At 44.9% G+C, this 21,905-nt stretch overlaps 1 protein-coding gene and 1 long non-coding RNA gene across 3 annotated transcripts in view; one reads left to right on the top strand and one right to left on the bottom strand.

Annotated features, from left to right (window-relative positions):
* The window catches only part of LOC143486784 (uncharacterized), a 29,446-nt gene that overhangs the window by 4,940 nt on the left and 2,601 nt on the right, over positions 1-21,905 (top strand). The window lies entirely within an intron of this gene.
* Positions 17,646-21,905, bottom strand: part of LOC143486783 (polymeric immunoglobulin receptor-like) — a 46,620-nt gene continuing 42,360 nt past the window's right edge. For both annotated transcript variants that reach the window (XM_076986220.1, XM_076986221.1), the window contains one exon: positions 17,646-21,716. In XM_076986220.1, coding sequence (XP_076842335.1) covers positions 21,651-21,716 — 66 coding nt within the window. In that variant the 3' untranslated portion in view covers positions 17,646-21,650. The remainder of the gene's footprint in view (positions 21,717-21,905) is intronic.

Raw genomic sequence — 21,905 nt, 5'->3', positions numbered from 1 at the left:
TTGTGTCTGCTTGTGTTGTGTCTGCTTGTGTTGTGTCTTTGTGTTGTGTCTACTTGTGTTGTGTCTGCTTGTGTTGTGTCTGCTTGTGTTGTGTCTTTGTGTTGTGTCTGCTTGTGTTGTGTCTGCTTGTGTTGTGTCTTTGTGTTGTGTCTGCTTGTGTTGTGTCTTTGTGTTGTGTTTTTGTGTTGTGTCTGCTTGTGTTGTGTCTGTTTATGTTGTGTCTGCTTGTGTTGTGTCTGTTTGTGTTGTGTCTGCTTGTGTTGTGTCTGTTTATGTTGTGTCTGCTTGTGTTGTGTCTTTGTGTTGTGTTTTTGTGTTGTGTCTGCTTGTGTTGTGTCTGCTTGTGTTGTGTCTGTTTGTGTTGTGTCTGCTTGTGTTGTGTCTGCTTGTGTTGTGTCTTTGTGTTGTGTCTGCTTGTGTTGTGTCTGTTTGTGTTGTGTCTGCTTGTGTTGTGTCTTTGTGTTGTGTCTGCTTGTGTTGTGTCTGTTTGTGTTGTGTCTGCTTGTGTTGTGTCTTTGTGTTGTGTCTGCTTGTGTTGTGTCTGCTTGTGTTGTGTCTTTGTGTTGTGTCTGCTTGTGTTGTGTCTGCTTGTGTTGTGTCTGCTTGTGTTGTGTCTGCTTGTGTTGTGTCTGTTTATGTTGTGTCTGCTTGTGTTGTGTCTGTTTGTGTTGTGTCTGCTTGTGTTGTGTCTGTTTATGTTGTGTCTGCTTGTGTTGTGTCTTTGTGTTGTGTTTTTGTGTTGTGTCTGCTTGTGTTGTGTCTGCTTGTGTTGTGTCTGTTTGTGTTGTGTCTGCTTGTGTTGTGTCTGCTTGTGTTGTGTCTTTGTGTTGTGTCTGCTTGTGTTGTGTCTGCTTGTGTTGTGTCTGTTTGTGTTGTGTCTGCTTGTGTTGTGTCTGCTTGTGTTGTGTCTGCTTGTGTTGTGTCTTTGTGTTGTGTCTGCTTGTGTTGTGTCTGCTTGTGTTGTGTCTGCTTGTGTTGTGTCTTTGTGTTGTGTCTGCTTGTGTTGTGTCTGTTTGTGTTGTGTCTGCTTGTGTTGTGTCTTTGTGTTGTGTCTGCTTGTGTTGTGTCTGCTTGTGTTGTGTCTTTGTGTTGTGTCTGCTTGTGTTGTGTCTGCTTGTGTTGTGTCTTTGTGTTGTGTCTGCTTGTGTTGTGTCTTTGTGTTGTGTTTTTGTGTTGTGTCTGCTTGTGTTGTGTCTGTTTATGTTGTGTCTGCTTGTGTTGTGTCTGTTTGTGTTGTGTCTGCTTGTGTTGTGTCTGTTTATGTTGTGTCTGCTTGTGTTGTGTCTTTGTGTTGTGTTTTTGTGTTGTGTCTGCTTGTGTTGTGTCTGCTTGTGTTGTGTCTGTTTGTGTTGTGTCTGCTTGTGTTGTGTCTGCTTGTGTTGTGTCTTTGTGTTGTGTCTGCTTGTGTTGTGTCTGCTTGTGTTGTGTCTGTTTGTGTTGTGTCTGTGTTGTGTCTTTGTGTTGTGTCTGCTTGTGTTGTGTCTGCTTGTGTTGTGTCTGTTTGTGTTGTGTCTGTGTTGTGTCTTTGTGTTGTGTCTGCTTGTGTTGTGTCTGCTTGTGTTGTGTCTGCTTGTGTTGTGTCTGTTTGTGTTGTGTCTGCTTGTGTTGTGTCTGCTTGTGTTGTGTCTTTGTGTTGTGTCTGCTTGTGTTGTGTCTGCTTGTGTTGTGTCTGCTTGTGTTGTGTCTTTGTGTTGTGTCTGCTTGTGTTGTGTCTGCTTGTGTTGTGTCTGCTTGTATTGTGTCTGTTTGTGTTGTGTCTTTGTGTTGTGTCTGTGTTGTGTCTTTGTGTTGTGTCTGCTTGTGTTGTGTCTGCTTGTGTTGTGTCTGTTTGTGTTGTGTCTGTGTTGTGTCTTTGTGTTGTGTCTGCTTGTGTTGTGTCTGCTTGTGTTGTGTCTGCTTGTGTTGTGTCTGTTTGTGTTGTGTCTGCTTGTGTTGTGTCTGCTTGTGTTGTGTCTTTGTGTTGTGTCTGCTTGTGTTGTGTCTGCTTGTGTTGTGTCTGCTTGTGTTGTGTCTTTGTGTTGTGTCTGCTTGTGTTGTGTCTGCTTGTGTTGTGTCTGCTTGTATTGTGTCTGTTTGTGTTGTGTCTTTGTGTTGTGTCTGCTTGTGTTGTGTCTGTTTGTGTTGTGTCTGCTTGTGTTGTGTTTTTGTGTTGTCTGCTTGTGTTGTGTCTGCTTGTGTTGTGTCTGCTTGTGTTGTGTCTGCTTGTGTTGTGTCTGTTTGTGTTGTGTCTGCTTGTGTTGTGTCTGTTTGTGTTGTGTCTTTGTGTTGTGTCTGTTTGTGTTGTGTCTCCTTGTGTTGTGTCTGCTTGTGTTGTGTCTGTTTGTGTTGTGTCTTTGTGTTGTGTCTGTTTGTGTTGTGTCTCCTTGTGTTGTGTCTGCTTGTGCTCTCACTGGACCCACTCTGGTGTTTCGCAGCGTACCAAACAGAATTTAAAATGGGCTCAGGTCATGTTTTATCTTATCTATATGATCATTTACATGAGAATAATGGGGAGGATGTTGGTCCACCCCAGTTTAGTTTCTGCACATCTTACGTAGTTGCCGTGTTGTCTCTCTACAGCCCCAGTGCTCGCTGGGTGGTGCAGTGTTATTTCATGTCAATCCCTAAATATTTTACTTGGAATGCCCCACCAAGTAAATGCAGGATGGGTGCAGGAACAAGCTAAGTGACAAAATGAGGACTAGACATGTCACCTGGGAATGATTTCTCTTACCAGGGCCTTGGCCCATCTGAGTTCTACCGTTCTGTGGGTAAAACTTCAACACACTTTGAAAACATATCTACAATTACCAAGCAGAGTTTTTTCCCTTCACTTGGTGTGAGCTATACAAAAATCCATCTGTAAATGGTCAAACAGTTTCTCACGTGTTGGTTGTGTTGTTTGTTGGATCTGTGTTCCCCTCCCCACATTGTGCACATATTACACATTGCTGACAATATTTCTGAGCGTAATAAGTGAACCCGTGTGTGAACCAATGGGTCTTTAGTTGATGAATCATCCCCCTTTTGACACACGGGTCTTCTCATGGGTCAACTTGGCATAATAAGGAAACATGAATTTAGGTAAACATGGGCAGTCGGGTTTCCAGAGGTTCATCCTTGAGATCCAGCATAGGGGAACACAACATGTTAGTTACAGCAACACAATCATGAGGTTCACCATCATCCTCTGTGGGTAAAGTGTGTCTGGATTAAGAACAGTGTATCGTTGAATGATGTTGGTCATGTCATGCAACACAGTGTTGTAATTCAGCCATCGCTGTGGAGACAGATGTGATGTTTTCAAGAAGCAGAAGTGAAACAGTGTGGGACTAATATAGTCAGTGTAGAATAACCCACAATGTCTCTGGACGCTGCCACCACCGTCTCTGCTGTGGCCACGGAAGTCCCACTGCAACAGGGTCAAGATCACATGAACAATAAGCTACAGGTTTCTGTAAGAGAACAGAAGTCATACAGCCATTCTGTTCATCCACGGTGTGCCTGTAAGGTCGTGTTGGGTCAGGGATGCCCAGGGTGGGGGCAGTCTGCAACACCAGCTTCAAAGACACGGTCATGTTGGGTAGGAGGTGGTGGGACACAAGTACGAATATTTAAGGTATTTATTGACAGGACAAACACTAAAAACAAAACATCAACATCTAACAATCCTAACACATAATTAAACAAAGACTTAGCAACCAAAGCAGCATTTCCATCTTGGGCAATAATACAACAAGTTTTAGCACCATGACTCAAACAATGACCAACACAGAGAAGATGAAACACAGGGTTTAAATACAGGACTAACAACTAACTAAACTAGAAACAGGTGACAACAATTACAAGGGGCGTGGCTACAGATGACAGGTGTGGCAGGAGAATACATGGAACACCAAAACAAAGCAGTGACAGGGAGTCAGAGGAGGGGCCAGACAGAACACAACCAGACTGACAGGTGGGGCAGAGGTGAACTTGACAGAACTTCCCCTTTAGACAAAACATAGAAGAACCAAACCATGACACAAAAACACAAATGTGAACTAGTCAGACAATGACAGGCAGTGACCGGACAAGACCAGGACCAGGAACCTGGACAGAGACCGGACAACATGGAGGAAAAAGGGGCAAATGCAGAAACAGGACGAGACGAGGGACAAAAACTGATGTGGGAGCAACACTAGAAACTGAACCGCCCGAACAGGTAACACAGGACAGAGGAGGAGAGGAAGACAAAACCCAACAAGGAGCAGGCCTAGGGACAGGAGCGGGACAGAGGGACTCGGGAACCGTGGAAGCGGGGCCAGAGCTGGAGGAAACAGGACTAGAGACACAAGAGGCAAGGAAACCATGCGCAGGGTGGCAGGGATGGGTACAGGAACAAGGTAAGAGACAAAATGAGGACTAGACATGTCAACTGGTATAGAAACATCAAAACCAGACACCGGTAATGTGACCGGGACCAACACATAACCAGGGACTGGAGCAGGGAACATGGACATAGACAAGGAATTCGTACATTCATACAAAACGTTACTATCAGTCATAGTCCTATGAATCTCCAAAGCTTTTGAAGTCCTGGGAGCAGGCTGGGCGGTCTCTGGAATAGGCCAAAGGTGGGCCTCAGGAACATGAGCAGGCCCCTGGTGGGCCTCAGGAACATGAGCAGACCCCTGGTGGGCCTCAGGAACATGAGCAGGCCCCTGGTGGGCCTCGGGAACATGGGCAGGCCTCAGGGGGGCCTAGGGAACAGGAGCTGATGACCCCTTCCGGGTCATGGGGACAGGCCTCTCCTGGGCCTCTGCCACTGGTGCAGGCCTTACTAAGCAATACAGCAAACCACAACTACGAACATCTAACAGAGCATCCTAATACATACTTAAACAAAGACATAGAAACAAAACAGCATTTCCACCTTAGGCATAAATACAAGAACTTTTAGCACCATGACTCACGAACAATGACCAACACAGAGAAGATGAATCACAGGGTTTAAATTCAGGAATAACAAGGGAACTAAACTAGAAACAGGTGTCAACGATAACAAGGGGCGTGGCTACAGATCACAGAGGAGTGGCAGGATAACACATGGAACACCAAAACAAAGCAGTGACAGAGAGACAATCAGACTCGGGCGTAATCACTACTGGGATGGCCCCCTTTACTAGACCCACATCATATTACCCAGAAGCCCACAGGGCACCTCAGCCCCAGTCTTGGGTGCAGCTCCCCAGGTCGGGTATCTGATTCTGCAGCTGGATCTGTATAGAGGGAAACTGGCCGTGGTGCCACCATGAGAAAATATCTACAGGATTGAACCTGCACTTCTTCTCCTCACAAATCATCACGCTGCGTTCAGCATCAGTACCAGCACCCACATGCATTTAAACACTGATAATTCACTATTGTACAAGATGACAGGATTTTCACTCTTCCCAATTACTCAATTGGTGCATTTTCACCAACCAACAGCTACACTCTGCCATGTCTCAACAGGTTTTACTAAGGAGACATGGAGAGGAATGTTAGTAAACTGAAAGCAACACACTATCACTCACAGTGTTGTACACATAAAGGAACTGAGGGTGTGAATGAGAACTCAGTTTTTGCACAATCATAGTGTTGAACCACAGTAGCTGAGTGAGTTCTTAGGTGACCAGTACACGTCCACCACATCTTTTCACAACTTTAATGAGGTCCATCACACACTATGCCACTTACATGAAGGTCCTCTGTCTTCATACCACTATGTGGACAGATCTGTACATGTTCCTCAGTTTGGTGATATCAACATCTCTGTCACTCATGTTAAGAGTGTTAGTTCAGTTTCCAATTATACACATACAGCGGTGCTCCCGGTGCATATTGTCTGTCAAATCACCATCAGCTCAATTTGTATTTTATTATTCTTACTGAGAGACCTATTAACGTTAGTTCAGTCTAGGTCTGTGTGTGTGCTGTAATCATCTTCAATATTAATGTTAGTTCAGTCTAGGTCTATGTGTGTGCTGTAATCATCTTCAATATTAATGTTAGTTCAGTCTAGGTCTGCGCATGTGCTGTAATCATCATGTTATTATCTACAAGGGAAATTTAGCTTCTGTTGAGAACATGTCTTCTAACACCTAAGACTTCCTCATTGTGTCACACACAATGTTCAAAAATAATGTCTATATGAGAAAAACAGTGACATGGCATTTTCCTTAACAATGTATTTGAGTATTTGACTCAGTGTAAAGGAAACGCTGATAAATCTATTCTTGAATGACATCTCTGAAGTCTGTTGAGAGCTATCAAACCAGAATTCAGCCCAGAATTCAGTTTACAAAACTCCTGATCAAGGAAGTGAAAGAAACTGAAATAAAACCAGAACTCATAAAAACACAAAAGAACATATATTTGTTTAAGTAATTGTAGTTCAAATTGTCATATCAAATACTCGATCACATTCTTACTGAGAAACCTAACGTTAACGTTAGTTCAGTCTAGGTCTGTGTGTGTGCTGTAATCATCTTCAATATTAATGTTTGGTCAGTCTAGGTCTGTGTGTGTGCTGTAATCATCTTCAATACTCTCTACTGGTCTCCTGTCTTCCTTACAAACTGGTACGATATTCCTAGGAGAATAATGACCCTCTCTGCTCTATGAAATGAAATGTGAAATCATGGTCGTTACCATGAAATTACGTGAAATTAGTTTTCAGTCCAGCCTCACTTTGAGTTTTTATAATACTACACTATCTTGTCATAGTGTTGGTGGCCCTATTCTCTTTTTTAGTACTTTGGATGACTGCAGCACAACAGGAATCTAAAATTAATTTACACTTGCCTTATAAATTCATAAAGTCTCACTGGTGAAGCTTCCTCTAAAGATTCAGATCTTCACTCAGGAGGTCCCATCTGGGCCGTGGAAGTTCTCCATCGCTACAACCAGTATCTGTATCTGTATCTGTAAGGATAGTTATGAGCGCTCGGAGAGTGTCAATGAAAGTAACACAAGCACACAGGTTGTCACGACACCAAGCACTTTAGTTTATTTCACATTTTGCCAGTCCTTATATATAAATTGAAGGCCGGATCATTTACATACAGAACAGGCATTTGTTAATATTAATATGTCTGCATAAGCACAATCATTTTATTATCTAAAGGGGAAACTTAGCGTCTGTTGAGAGCATGTTTGTAACACCTAAGACTTCCTCATTTTGTCACATGCAATGTTAAAAAATAATGTCTATATGAGAAAAAAAAAGAAACATGGCTAAATCTATTCTTGAATGACATCTCTGAATTCTGTTAAGACCTATCAAACCACACATGGTGGTACAGAGAGACGTGAACACTGATACCTACTGAGGTTGAAACAGCACAAAATTCAGTTTACAAAACTCCTGATCGAGGAAGTGAAAGAAACTCAAATAAAAAGAACTCATAAAAACAAAGGGACATATTTATTTAATTAATTGTAGTTCAAGTTGTCACATATCAAATTCTTGAACAAACTGTAACTCCTTCAATCACCATCTATGACATCAGTGAGATGGTCTTGCCATGTAAAATTAATTCACATCATAATATTAACTGTAGAAAATGACACTCCGACACAGACGTTAATATAGTATCAGCACTGGAGACTTCAGTCCTGCATTAGCACTGTGTGTTCAGGAATATATGGTTTAGTCTACATGGGTCCCTTCATTAACATCATCAGATCTGACAGAGTCTTTCTCCACTCTGTTATTGTACCAATAATTTAACATTGCATCTTCACAGCCAACCAGGCTGTTTGTGTTGTGTCTGCTTGTGTTGTGTCTTTGTGTTGTGTCTGCTTGTGTTGTGTCTGCTTGTGTTGTGTTTGCTTGTGTTGTGTCTGCTTGTGTTGTGTCTGCTTGTGTTGTGTCTTTGTGTTGTGTCTGCTTGTGTTGTGTTTTTGTGTTGTGTCTGTTTGTGTTGTGTCTTTGTGTTGTGTCTGCTTGTGTTGTGTCTGCTTGTGTTGTGTCTGCTTGTGTTGTGTTTTTGTGTTGTGTCTGTTTGTGTTGTGTTTTTGTGTTGTGTCTGCTTGTGTTGTGTCTGTTTGTGTTGTGTCTGCTTGTGTTGTGTCTGTTTGTGTTGTGTCTGCTTGTGCTTTCACTGGACCCACTCTTGTGTTTGGCATCTTCCCAAACAGAATTTAAAATGGGCTCAGGTCATTTTTGGTCTTACCTACATTCTCATTGGTTTGAGAATGATGGGGAGGACGTTGGTCCACCCCAGTTTAGTTTCTGCACGTCTTACGTAGTTGCTGTTCTCTCTCTCTACAGCCCCAGCGCTCACTGGGTGGTTGGTGCAGTGATGTTTCATGTCAATCCCTAAAAATGTGCCTACTGCTTTCAACACTGATGAAAGGTGTTCTGTTATCACTAGATATTTAACTTGGAATGTCCCACCTAGGAATTAATTCTCTTAACAGGGCCTTGGCCAATAGCCAATAGCTTTTTTTTTTACATAGCTTACTTCTATTTGGATATTAGAGGTGTGTTTCTTGTATTTATCTTTGCACTGCACTTTATTCCCTTTATCTTCTAATGTTGTATTTGGCATTTTTGGTGAGGGGGCAAAGAAAGAATTTCATTGTACCTGGAAACTTCTTTCCTTATTGTGCACAGGACAATAAACTCTATAGCATAATAAGGAAACATGAATTTAGGTAAACATGGGCGGCCCAAAGAACTTGCAGTCGGGTTTCCAGAGGTTCTTCCTTGAGATCCAACATAGGAGAACACAACATGTTAGTTACAGCAACACAATCATGAGGTTCACCATCATCCTCTGTGGGTAAAGTGTGTCTGGATTAAGAACAGTGCATCGTTGAATGATGTTGGTCATGTCATGCAACACAGTGTTGTAATTCACCCATCGCTGTGTAGACAGATGTGATGTTTTCAAGAAGCAGAAGTGAAACAGTGTGGGACTAATATAGTCAGTGTAGAATAACCCACAATGTCTCTGGACCACCACCATCTCTGCTGTGGCCACGGACGTCTGAATGCAACAGGGTCAAGTTCACATGAACAATAAGCTACAGGTCCCCATGTTTCTGTAAGAGAACAGAAGTCATACAGCCATTCTTGTCATCCACGGTGTGCATGTAAGGTCGTGTTGGGTCAGGAATGCCCAGGGTGGGGGCAGTCTGCAACACCAGCTTCAAAGACATGGAGGAGTCCTCAGATTCTGTGGTCCATTGAACAGCCGATGTGGCTGGTCTGTGGGTCAGAGATCACAACGGAGATTCAACACAAGAATAATTAGGCCCATATCATATTTCCCAGAAGCCCACGGGGCACCTCAGCCAGTCTTGGGTGCAGCTCCCCAGGTCGGGTGTCTGATTCTGCAGCTGGATCTGTATAGAGGGAAACTGGCCGTGGTGCCACCATGAGAAAATATCTACAGGATTGAACCTGCACTTCTTCTCCTCACAAATCATCACGCTGCGTCCAGCATCAGTACCACCACCCACATGCATTTAAACACTGATAATGCACAGTTATCAATTATCACAATTATGGGATTTTCACTCTTCCCAATTACTCAATTGGTGCATTTTCCCCAACCAACAACTACACTCTGCCATGTCTCAACAGGTTTTACTAAGGAGACACAAGCAACACACTATCACTCACAGTGTTGTACAGATAAAGATACTGAGGGTGTGAATTATAGTTCAGTTCTTGCACCAACAGTGTTGAACCACAATAGCTAAATGAGTTCTTAGGAGACCAGTACACGTCCACCAGTCACAGCCTTTTACGGTTGGGCTGTTTATCTTTAAACCACATCTTTTCATACATTTCATCAGGCCCATCACACACTATGCCACTTACATGAAGGTCCTCTGTCTTCATAACACTATGTGGACAGTTCTGTACATGTTCCTCAGTTTGGTAATATCAACATCTCTGTCACTTGCGTTAGAGTGTTAGTTCACAGTTTACAATTATACACATACAGCGGTGCCCCCGGTGCATATTACACCAGTGTCAAATCACCATCAGCTCCATTTGTAGCCCCTCACTAGTGGAGGTAACAGTTACACCCATTTAACACATCAATCTCTCCCCATCAAGTTTACAGGACAAACACTGTAAAGTAAAGAACTATGAAGGATCTCTCGTCCTGATCCACACACACATCTGATCTCTGGCTCCCCTGATGCGTCTTTTGTGCTTAATTTTCCTCCTGAAAATGGGGGCACATTAATAATAAGGTCCTACTTCCTAATCACTGACTGACTCTCCCTGAATCCAATAAAATCATCATATCCTGACCAAACACATTCATTGAGATCACAGACATTTCCTTATACGTTTCAGTGTCATACACTACAAAACACGTCAACATCGTTATCTTTTTTATTTTTCTCTACCAGGTGGAATGTATCAATAGATGTGGTGTGTGAATTTTTAAAAGAAAATTGTGTCTTACCTGCCCTGTCCAGTCTCCCCGGTCTACCCGGTCTCTCTCTAGTCAGTCGGACTGATCCGTTCCTTGTGGCGTCCCCCCTCATCTCTAGTCAGTTGGACTGATCCGTTCCCTGTGGCGCTCCCCCCTCATCTCTAGTTAGTTGGACCGATTCGTTCCCTGTGGCGCTCCCCCCACATCTCTAGTCAGTTGGACTGATCCGTTCCCTGTGGCGCTCCCCCCTCATCTCTAGTCAGTTGGACTGATCCGTTCCCTGTGGCGCTCCCCCCACATCTCTAGTCAGTTGGACTGATCCGTTCCCTGTGGCACTCCCCCCACATCTCTAGTCAGTTGGACTGATCCGTTCCCTGTGGCGCTCCCCCCTCATCTCTATTCAGTTGGACTGATTCGTTCCCTGTGGCGCTCCCCCCACATCTCTAGTCAGTTGGACTGATCCGTTCCCTGTGGCGCTCCCCCCACATCTCTAGTCAGTTGGACTGATCCGTTCCCTGTGGCGCTCCCCCCTCATCTCTAGTCAGTTGGACTGATCCGTTCCCTGTGGCGCTCCCCCCACATCTCTAGTCAGTTGGACTGATCCGTTTCCTGTGGCACTCCCCCCACATCTCTATTCAGTTGGACTGATCCGTTCTCTGTGGCGCTCCCCCCTCATCTCTATTCAGTTGGACTGATCCGTTCCCTGTGGCGCTCCCCCCACATCTCTAGTCAGTTGGCCTGATCCGTTCCCTGTGGCACTCCCCCCTCATCTCTAGTCAGTTGGCCTGATCCGTTCCCTGTGGTACTGCACCCACTTTTCTTCTTCCTCTTGTCTTGGAGTTTCTCAGTGTGTGTGATGTGTGTGAGGATCTTTGCCACTGAAGCTCCTACCCAGTGTGTTTCTCTACTCTTCTCTGTATTGATGTCACAGGTCTATTCACAAAGTTTGAGCACAGGAGCTTTCCCCACACCTGGTGAATTCTGTCCTCCCTGGTCATATCACCAGGGTTCTGTCATAGTCGCGCTGTAGTCGGGTGGCGGTGGGGGCAGTTCTGCTAGGTAGGAGCTTGTAGTTGGATCACCTGGACACCAGCAGTGGGTGACGGTCGTCTCAGGGGGGACAGCGTCCAGGTCGGAATCAGATCATTGACAAGCACTATGAATGATGGCAGAGTGCACAAATGCAGTGGCTCACAGATCTCCCTACTCATGTACTATTTTGTTTCTTGTGTGATGTTTTGGTATGTTGTATATCGTCTACAAACTCTTGCAAACACTACAACAGTATGGACTTACTGAACATCGGTTTTCAACAGAAGACGACCTTCTGTAGCGATTTTCATTGCACTCACAACATGCCAGATGAGATATCGAGACCAGACCAGCGGGTTCTCTGTGGGTTTTTATCAGGTCTGACGAGCTAGGTAGACGGTGTTGGGAGAGGCAGCAAAACGGGGCTGCAGGGCTGGACTCAGGGGCGATTTTAGGATCTGGTCTTTAGGGGTGCCCAGCCCCCAGTGCTCACAGAGGCACAATACCAAAGTATTGCGCAGGTGCAGAGCAAGTTTTTTGCATAATATAATATTTAAAAAATGTGTTGAGCCAAGGGGTGCTGAGCAACCTCACGGTGGTGCTCTAGCACCACTAAAAATACCCTAGCCTCGCCCCTGGCTGGACTGTTGAATAAAGGAAACAGCCACTCAAACAACCACTGCCAATCCTCCATCTCTCAAACGCTAGATCCATGGTACACAAAACAGACAATCTAGAATTACAACTGGCTGGAAATCGCTACGTTCGAGAATGCTGCATCATTACAGAGACACGGCTACATGCTCAGATCCCCGACGCTTCAGTACAGCTAGCAGGCCGCACGCTACACAGACGGGACAGGAACAGCGACTCCAGAAAGAACAGGGGAGGAGGGCTCTACATCTACGTGAATGAAGGTTGGTGCATCAGTGCCACTGTACTGGACAGACACTGTCTGACTTAGAGTTCATGTCGGTGAGATGCAGACCTTTTTACCTGCCTAGGGAGCAAACTGTAGTTATCATCACTGCAGTCTACATTCCACTGGATGAAAATGCAAAAATGGTTCTTTCTCAAAAATCACCTCTCCCTCTTTCTCACCCCCGCATACACCCCCCTCATCCGACAAACAGAGCCCAAAAGGATCACCATTAACACCTGTTCTGATGATGTCAGACTGCAGGACTGCTTTGAACAAACACAGTGGGAAGTCTTCCATTATAAAGACCTGGCCAAATTCACAGAAACTGTACTGTCTTACATCAGACTCCGTATTGATATGGTCACCGTGGAAAAGTCAGTCCGGGTGTATCCAAACCAAAAACCATGGATGACTAAACAAGTACACATGCTCCTTCACGCTGACCTGAGGAGGGGCATCAGAATGCCGCCCCCCCACTACAACCCATTCCAGCCTCTGGTCCCCCCACACTTGCAGCTGAGGACATGAGACAGGGGATTGGTGCCGTGAACCCCAGGAAGGCTACAGGCCCAGATGGTGAACCAGGGAAGGTGCTCAAGGCATGTGCTGACCAGCTAGCACAGATCTTCACCAACATCTTCAACCTGTCACTGGAACAAGCCGTCATTCCAGCCGGCCTGAAATCAGCCACCATCATCCCAGTCCCCTAAAACTCACCCACAACCGGCCTCCATGACTTCCGCCCGGTAGCACTCACACCAATCATCACAAGTGCTTTGAGAAACTGGTTCTGGGGCTCATCAGAACCTGTCTCACCCCTACCCTGGACCCACATAAGAAACTGTCTCCCCCCTACTCTGGACCCGCATCAGAACCTGTCTCCCCCTATACTGGACCCACATCAGAACCTGTCTCACCCCTACTCTGGACCCACATCAGAACCTGTCTCCCCCCTATATTGGACCCACATCAGAACCTGTCTCACCCCTATACTGGACCCACATCAGAACCTGTCTCACCCCTACTCTGGACCCACATAAGAACCTGTCTCCCCCCTATACTGGACCCACATCAGAACCTGTCTCACCCCTATACTGGACCCACAGCAGAACCTGTCTCCCCCCTGTACTGGACCCACATCAGAACCTGTCTCCCCCCTATACTGGACCCACATCAGAACCTGTCTCCCCCCTGTACTGGACCCACATCAGAACCTGTCTCCCCCCTATACTGGACCCACATCAGAACCTGTCTCACCCCTATACTGGACCCACATCAGAACCTGTCTCCCCCCTGTACTGGACCCACATCAGAACCTGTCTCCCCCCTATACTGGACCCACATCAGAACCTGTCTCCCCCCTGTACTGGACCCACATCAGAACCTGTCTCCCCCCTATACTGGACCCACATCAGAACCTGTCTCACCCCTGTACTGGACCCACATCAGAACCTGTCTCACCCCTATACTGGACCCACATCAGAACCTGTCTCCCCCCTGTACTGGACCCACATCAGAACCTGTCTCCCCCCTGTATTGGACCCACATCAGAACCTGTCTCCCCCCTGTACTGGACCCACATCAGAACCTGTCTCCCCCCTGTACTGGACCCACATCAGAACCTGTCTCCCCCCTGTACTGGACCCACATCAGAACCTGTCTCCCCCCTGTACTGGACCCACATCAGAACCTGTCTCCCCCCTGTACTGGACCCACATCAGAACCTGTCTCCCCCCTATACTGGACCCACATCAGAACCTGTCTCCCCCCTGTACTGGACCCACATCAGAACCTGTCTCCCCCCTGTACTGGACCCACATCAGAACCTGTCTCCCCCCTATACTGGACCCACATCAGTTTGCATACCGGACCAACACATCAACAGAAAATGCCACCACCCTCCATTCAGCGCTGAGTCACCTGGAGTAACGGGGGAGCTACGTTAGGACGCTCTTCATTGACCACAGCTCTGTCTTCAATACAATAATACCGGACATTCTGATCCCCAAATGAGCCAATCTGGGGCTTGCACCATCGACCTGCTCCTGGATCAAGGACCCTCAGCGCCGGCTCCCCCAGGGCTGTGTGCTGAGCCCCCTTCTCTACTAACTCTATACGTATGACTGCAGTCCCACACACCCAGAGAACATCATTGTGAAATCTGCTGATGACACAACGGTGGTGGGACAGATAACGGGGTGACGAGGCGGCCTACAGAAATGAGGTCCTGAAATTTGGTGAGTAGAGTGCAGCTGACAACTTGGCACTGAATATCACCAAGACCAATGAACTCATCCTGGACCTCCGGCGGAACAGGGCCGCACCTGCTCCTCTGTACATCAACGGAGAACGTGTGGAGAGAATGGAGTCATTCAAATTCCTGAGAGTACACATCTAAGCAGATTTCTCCTGGACAGCCAACACCTCTGTACTGGTCAAGAAGGCCCAGCAGCTGTGCTTCCTCAGGGTGCAACTACACACAAGCCTGCTGGTGACCTTCTATCACTCCACCATCGAGAGCCTGCTGATCTATGCTGTGTCAGTGTGGCCCTCCAGCTGCACAGAGGCTGACAGAAGACTGCAGAGGGTGACAAACACTGCAGAAAAAAATCACTGGCTGCTCTCGGACCTCCATAACCTCCATCTACAACTCCCACAGTCTCAGCAGGGCCAGAAACATTCTGCCTGCTTCTCTTACCTGCTTCTACCTGCCACATTCAACTGCCTTACAATTTACACAAACCTACGTTTACCTTTCCTACATCTACATGTTGTAACGAGGCTCGCGTCACGGAGCGAGGAGACGGACACAAATGCTGAGAGGAGCGAGATTTAATACAGGGAATACCATAATCGGAGTCGATGGAACAGGCAGGGGTCATAACGTGCAGGCTATCCAGACATGAAACGTAAACAGGCATGATAATAGACAAGGGAAACAACGAGGCGGGCGAACAACGGAAGGGCAGGCAAAACTCACGGAGGACGGGAAAACCAAAACGCAAACAACACGGCAGAACTCACGGCAAACAGGAACAAACCAACAGCATGAACAAACTGGAAAGACAAAACCACGGATACCAGACTGGGGAATGACGGGACTTAAATACAATGACATTAAACGAGGGGCAGGTGACGGTAATAACGAGGGCGTGGTAATAAACAAGGAATCACAAAGACAAACGAGCGGGGCGAGAGAAACAGGCACGGAAACACAGACACAAGGGAACCCAGAGTGACAGCTACGAGAGGGGGCGTTGCCCTACGTGACACATGTTTTTACCCTTCTGACAACTTCTCCCTTAATTTCCTCATGTGTTCCATAAAGAAGGATCTCTGAACTGAGAACACAAAGACTGACACACATTCTGGAACTTTCTCTACTCGCTCTGGACCATAGTTATCATAAATTAACATTAGGTGGTGTTGTGTACTGCAGTGATGTGTCTTTAGTTGATCATAAATTAACATTAGGTGGTGTTGTGTACTGCAGTGATGTGTCCTTAGTTTATCATAAATTAACATTAGGTGGTGTTGTGTACTGCAGTGATGTGTCTTTAGTTTATCATAAATTAACATTAGGTGGTGTTGTGTACTGCAGTGATGTGTCCTTAGTTTATCATAAATTAACATTAGGTGGTGTTGTGTACTGCAGTGATGTGTCCTTAGTTTATCATAAATTAACATTAGGTGGTGTTGTGTACTGCAGTGATGTGTCTTTAGTTTATCATAAATTAACATTAGGTGGTGTTGTGTACTGCAGTGATGTGTCCTTAGTTTATCATAAATTAACATTAGGTGGTGTTGTGTACTGCAGTGATGTGTCCTTAGTTTATCATAAATTAACATTAGGTGGTGTTGTGTACTGCAATGATGTGTCCTTAGTTTATCCTAAATTAACATTAGGTGGTGTTGTGTACTGCAGTGATGTGTCTTTAGTTTATCATAAATTAACATTAGGTGGTGTTGTGTACTACAGTGATGTGTCCTTAGTTTATCATAAATTAACATTAGGTGGTGTTGTGTACTGCAATGATGTGTCTTTAGTTTATCATAAGTTAACATTAGGTGGTGTTGTGTACTGCAGTGATGTGTCTTTAGTTTATCATAAATTAACATTAGGTGGTGTTGTGTACTGCAGTGATGTGTCTTTAGTTTATCAAAAATTAACATTAGGTGGTGTTGTGTACTGCAGTGATGTGTTCTTAGTTTATCATAAATTAACATTAGGTGGTGTTGTGTACTGCAGTGATGTGTCTTTAGTTTATCAAACATTAACATTAGGTGGTGTTGTGTACTGCAGTGATGTGTTCTTAGTTTATCATAAATTAACATTAGGTGGTGTTGTGTACTGCAGTGATGTGTCTTTAGTTTATCATAAATTAACATTAGGTGGTGTTGTGTACTACAATGTTGTGTTCTTAGTTTTACGTTTGCGACGGGCAGGCATGACGCAAGTGCAGAGTATTTGGATTTTTTAATAAGAGGGGTTAACAGACACGATAAAGACACAGAAGACAGAGGGAGCTATGCAAACTATGCAAACTACCGGGGAGAGGAACATTAACTAAATGGGTACGCTAAACAACTAGGAACATGCATACATGAGAACAAACAAACTAACAAACCATAAACACACAAGCAGTAATGAGTATCAGGGCAAAGAGACACAAGAAAACCTAAAGCACAACAGTATAACTAACCAAAAAGACAGTGAGATAGAACCATAAGTGAAACACTAACGATGGGGAACATACACACAGAACACGAGCGCTAGACACCAGGAAAAAACTAACAAACAGAGGCAGGGAGCGAAATCAAAGGGAGAACACGAGTAGCGGGAGGAACAGGTCTTTAAGGAGAGACGAGACAGAGAAGCGAGGGATTACCGTGTAGGGAATGACCGACAAGGGAGAACAACACTAGGGGGTTTTTATACACAGAAACAAGACGGTGAAACAAGACTCAGGTGTGCGAGACTAATGACGAGGGCGTGACAGACAGAGGGAGGAACGAATGGGAGCGGGAGCTAGGCGGGACCAGGGAGGAGGGAGGTGCTGGACGTGACACTTAGTTTATCATAAAGGTGTATGTGTGGTGGGTGTAGGTGGGTGGGTGGGTGGGTGTGTGTATGTTTGTGGGAGTGTAGATTGGTGTGTGTGTTTGTGTGTGTGGGTGGGTGGTTGGGTGTGTGTGGGGGTTTGTGTGTGTGGGAGTGTGGATGGGTGTGTGTGTCTGTGTGTGTGTGGGTGGTTGGGTGTGTGTGGGGGTTTGTGTGTGTGGGAGTGTGGATGGGTGTATGTGTGTGTGTGGGTGGGTGTTAGGGTGTGTGGGGGTTTGTGTGTGGGTGTGTGTGTGTGTGTGGGTGGGTGGTTGGGTGTGTGTGGTGAGTCACACCTTTTATGTGATGGGTCAGTGGTCCCCCGTAACACCATGAAGGGCACTTTTGAAATTTGAGACATTTTAAAATTTACTAAAATTATAAAAATGCTTTTATTGTGTGTGTGTGTATATATATTTGTGTGTGTGTGTGTGTGGTATGTATATGTGTGTGGTGTGGTTGTATGTGTGGTGGGTGTAGGTGGGTGGGTGTGTGTATGTTTGTGGGAGTGTAGATTGGTGTGTGTGTGTGTGTGTGGGTGGGTGGTTGGGTGTGTGTGGGGGTTTGTGTGTGTGGGAGTGTGGATGGGTGTGTGTGTGTGTGGGTGGGTGGTTGGGTGTGTGTGGGGGTTTGTGTGTGTGGGAGTGTGGATGGGTGTATGTGTGTGTGTGGGTGGGTGTTAGGGTGTGTGAGGGTTTGTGTGTGGGTGTGTGTGTGTGTGGATGGGTGGTTGGGTGTGTGTGGTGAGTCACACCTTTTATGTGATGGGTCAGTGGTCACCCGTAACACCATGAAGGGCACTTTTGAAATTTGAGACATTTTAAAATTTACTAAAATTATAAAAATGCTTTTATTTAGGGGTGGGACGCGATTAAAAAAATTAATCGAATTAATCGGAAGCTTTGTAATTAATTAATCGAAATTAATCGCATTTCAGTATTTAACATGAGAAATATTAATTTAAGTTTGAATGATGAATGAATCAATGAACATAATCATAAACTTCAACATCTTGTTTATTTTTCCACCAGTCTACTACACAGACCAATATATGTGTAGTGTGCAGAAAACAGTTCAGAACATTGGAAATTCTGATCAAAAATGTTGTTTAATTTTGGGAGTTTTGCTCAGGATATTGGAAGAATTGAAGTAAATCAGATGATGTTTTTTAATAGCATTTTAGCAATTTCTTTAATTTCCCAGGCTTCTGCCACAGGCATCTCCATAGTGCCTAGAAGTGGTCTTCTGCATGCTCAAAGCAAATGACTGGATCTTCATCATCTATATGAGCTGTCACACCAAGATAATTCTTGTTGCTAACAGAGGTCCAGTGATCCCCAGTCAGAGCCACATTTGTGGCGCTCTTCACAATAACCTGTTTTACTTCCTATTCCTCATCATACAGCTGCTGGATTTTCTTCGACATTGTCTTTCTGGGGTGAGTTTCCCAAAACGTTCTTAGCGCCAAGTACTTCGTTACCTCATTCTTACGTACGAGGTTAAGAAGTACTTGGCGCTAAGAACGTTTTGGGAAACTCACCCTTGGACGGTAGTTCGTAACTTGCATCAGTTGACGCAATTCGCAGCGCTTCTTGTAAGTCTTTATCTTCGACCACTGAGAGCGGACAACACAAATAATGTGACGCGTCATGTATAAACGCGTGCGGAGTCGCGCGCTACGGCCATTCGCGAAAGTTTAATCCAGTCTTAATGGTCCAATGAAGGTCATTTAAAAACCAGGACATTTCCTCACAGGATGTGAATTACGGACGTTTGGTCACCCTATCGTACTAGGAATACATTTAGCAGCTAAGTTATCATTACTGACCTGCGCGTTAAGCTGGGCGTACACTGTGCGATTTTTGGCCCATTTTCAGCCGATTTTTCACTCGTTTCGGCTCAATCGCGGGTCGTGCGAGGTATACGAGGAGCGATTCACAACTCCCGATCAGAAATCGCAGCGTCGCAAGAATATCAAACATGTTTGAAATTCAAATCGCTCCTCGTGAGAGTATCGCACTGTTGAAGCAGCTCCACGAGCCGCGACACAGCGACCGGAAGTCATTCATTTTCAATGAGAGTGAGCGACACCCCGCGGCGCGACGCGAAGTGAGCGATCTGAGCGACGCGATCAAGTTCAGCTCGGCTCAACTTTATGCAAATGAGCAGTGACGCGCGGCGGCGACTACCAATCAGAAAGTATGTTTGCACCCTCCTCCGAAACCGCACCTCTGACTTTGGTTCCTACTGATTATTTGTTCCGATTGCAAAATGGAGGAGAGATTAATAGTGGCTGTCTCTGGATGTCCCGCACTTTACGATGTGTCCCTGTTTATTTACAGTACAAAATGTTTATTTTTGGAGGGAATACTGTTCATTTGTTAAAAAACATCTGCAATAAATTAGCGTATACCCGATTATTGGTTATGATTTTTTTAATTCCTGTTTGATCTTCGGGTCTGGGGTAAAAAGTAAAAAAATACATAAACATTTTAGGTTTATATACTATATGTGTTTTATACACACACTATGTTTTATACACGCACTCCTTTATAATCGTGTGTCCTGTAATCAATAGATTAAAATAAATACTGCGTCCTGCTTTAAAAACGTGATTTGCATATCTGTCACGTGCTGCATGCAGGCGTGATGTTGGACACGCCCCAACGCGACGCGATGCTGGCGACTCGGCGACGGAGAGCGATTTTATCGCTTTCGGTGTGAACGCACAGTTAAGCTGGGCGTACACTGTGCGATTTTTGGCCCATTTTCAGCCGATTTTTCACTCGTGCGACTATTTTTCGATCGGGCCGAGTTTCGGCTCAATCGCGTGTCGTGCATCGTATAGTTTACACAGGTAAACGAGGAGCGATTCACACCTCACGACCAACTCCCGATCAGAAATCGCAGCGTCGCAAGAATATCAAACATGTTTGAAATTCAAATCGCTCCTCGTGAGATCGCATGAGAGCGTCGGGTCGTATAGTGTGAGTATGTGAATCGTGAGCTGTGAATTTTTAAACCCTGCGATTTAGTCGTACAGTTTGAGCTGGAGCTGAGTACACGATTTAAAATATCGTACAGTGTACGCCCAGCTTTAGTCGTACAGTTTGAGCTGGAGCTGAGTACACGATTTAAAATATCGCACAGTGTACGCCCAGCTTTAGCCGCAACATGTTTTGCGTTGAGGTGGTAACGAAGGGTGGAAGTGCTCCTGTGATAAGCGAACTCCTTCCTACATAAAGTGTAAATAACACTATTTTTGTTTGTAGCCTACTTCCATCTGGAAGTTTATATTTAAATTTCCCATCCACCAGCGTAGCCTCTTCAGTCATATCCATCATGATCTTATTGTGCGTCCATATAATCTGTATGTCTGGAACTCGTGCACTGAGAAACATTCCACGGTGCAAAAGTGTCTCATCCGTTAAATGCGTTAAAATGCGTTAATTTTTTTAGTGCGTTAATTTTCCTGTAATTAATTAATCGAAATTAACGCGTTAAAGTCCCACCACTACTTTTATTGTGTTAAAATATCTGTTTCTGAAGATCTCATGAAATTCTGTTCCAATACAAAAAAGCAAACAAAAATAACAAACTTTTACACCCCTGAACTTTGAAAACGGGTCAAAATTGAGCCTAACACAATAAAAAGCGTTAATATAGGACACTGCTCTGAAGAGTGCGTTAATAAATGACATTCTGGTCTGTACAGTGACTGATGCTATATCTCATGTGATCTTGGACATGCGAATGATGCTATATCTTTACATTTACATTTATGGCATTTGACAGATGCCCTTATCCAGAGCGACTTACATTTTTATCTCTTTTTTTTTTATACAAGTGAGCAATTGAGGGTTAAGGGCCTTGCTCAGGGGCACCTCAGTCATGGCCTCAGGTCTGGGAATCGAACCCACGACCCTCCGGTCACAAGACCAGTTCCCTAACCACCAGGCCATGACTGCCCATGGCTCACGTGATCTCAAGCTATTAGCATCAGCAGTTTTCATCAGAATCCATCAGAAGTGTAAAAAGATCAGGTGTGTCTGAACACAGATCAGGTCTTTTGCACAGTCACTATAATTTTTTTTTCTGTATGTGTTCACTAGTGTGTGTGTGTGTGTTTACCAGTGTGTGTATTGTGGATGAGAATGTTTGTTTTTTACATATTCTGTGATAAACACTATTCCATCTGTAACTTTTTGGCTGTTTTCAAACTGGAATAAACAGTTGGCTCTTCAGTATTATCCTGGAATGAGACAAACACACACACACACACACACACACACACACACACACACACACACACACACACACACACACACACACACACCATTTTGCTTGTTCACTTTCTTTGTAGATTGTACACCACTTACATTACATGAACAAGTATTTTGCAGAGATATACCATATTAATCTTAGCTGTAGTTTGCAATGG

Source organism: Brachyhypopomus gauderio, unplaced genomic scaffold, assembly GCF_052324685.1.
Source record: "Brachyhypopomus gauderio isolate BG-103 unplaced genomic scaffold, BGAUD_0.2 sc45, whole genome shotgun sequence".
In the NCBI taxonomy this organism is placed as follows: Eukaryota; Metazoa; Chordata; class Actinopteri; order Gymnotiformes; family Hypopomidae; genus Brachyhypopomus; species Brachyhypopomus gauderio.
Note: the sequence above shows the minus strand (reverse complement) of the source record. Positions and strands in the feature narration are given on the sequence as shown.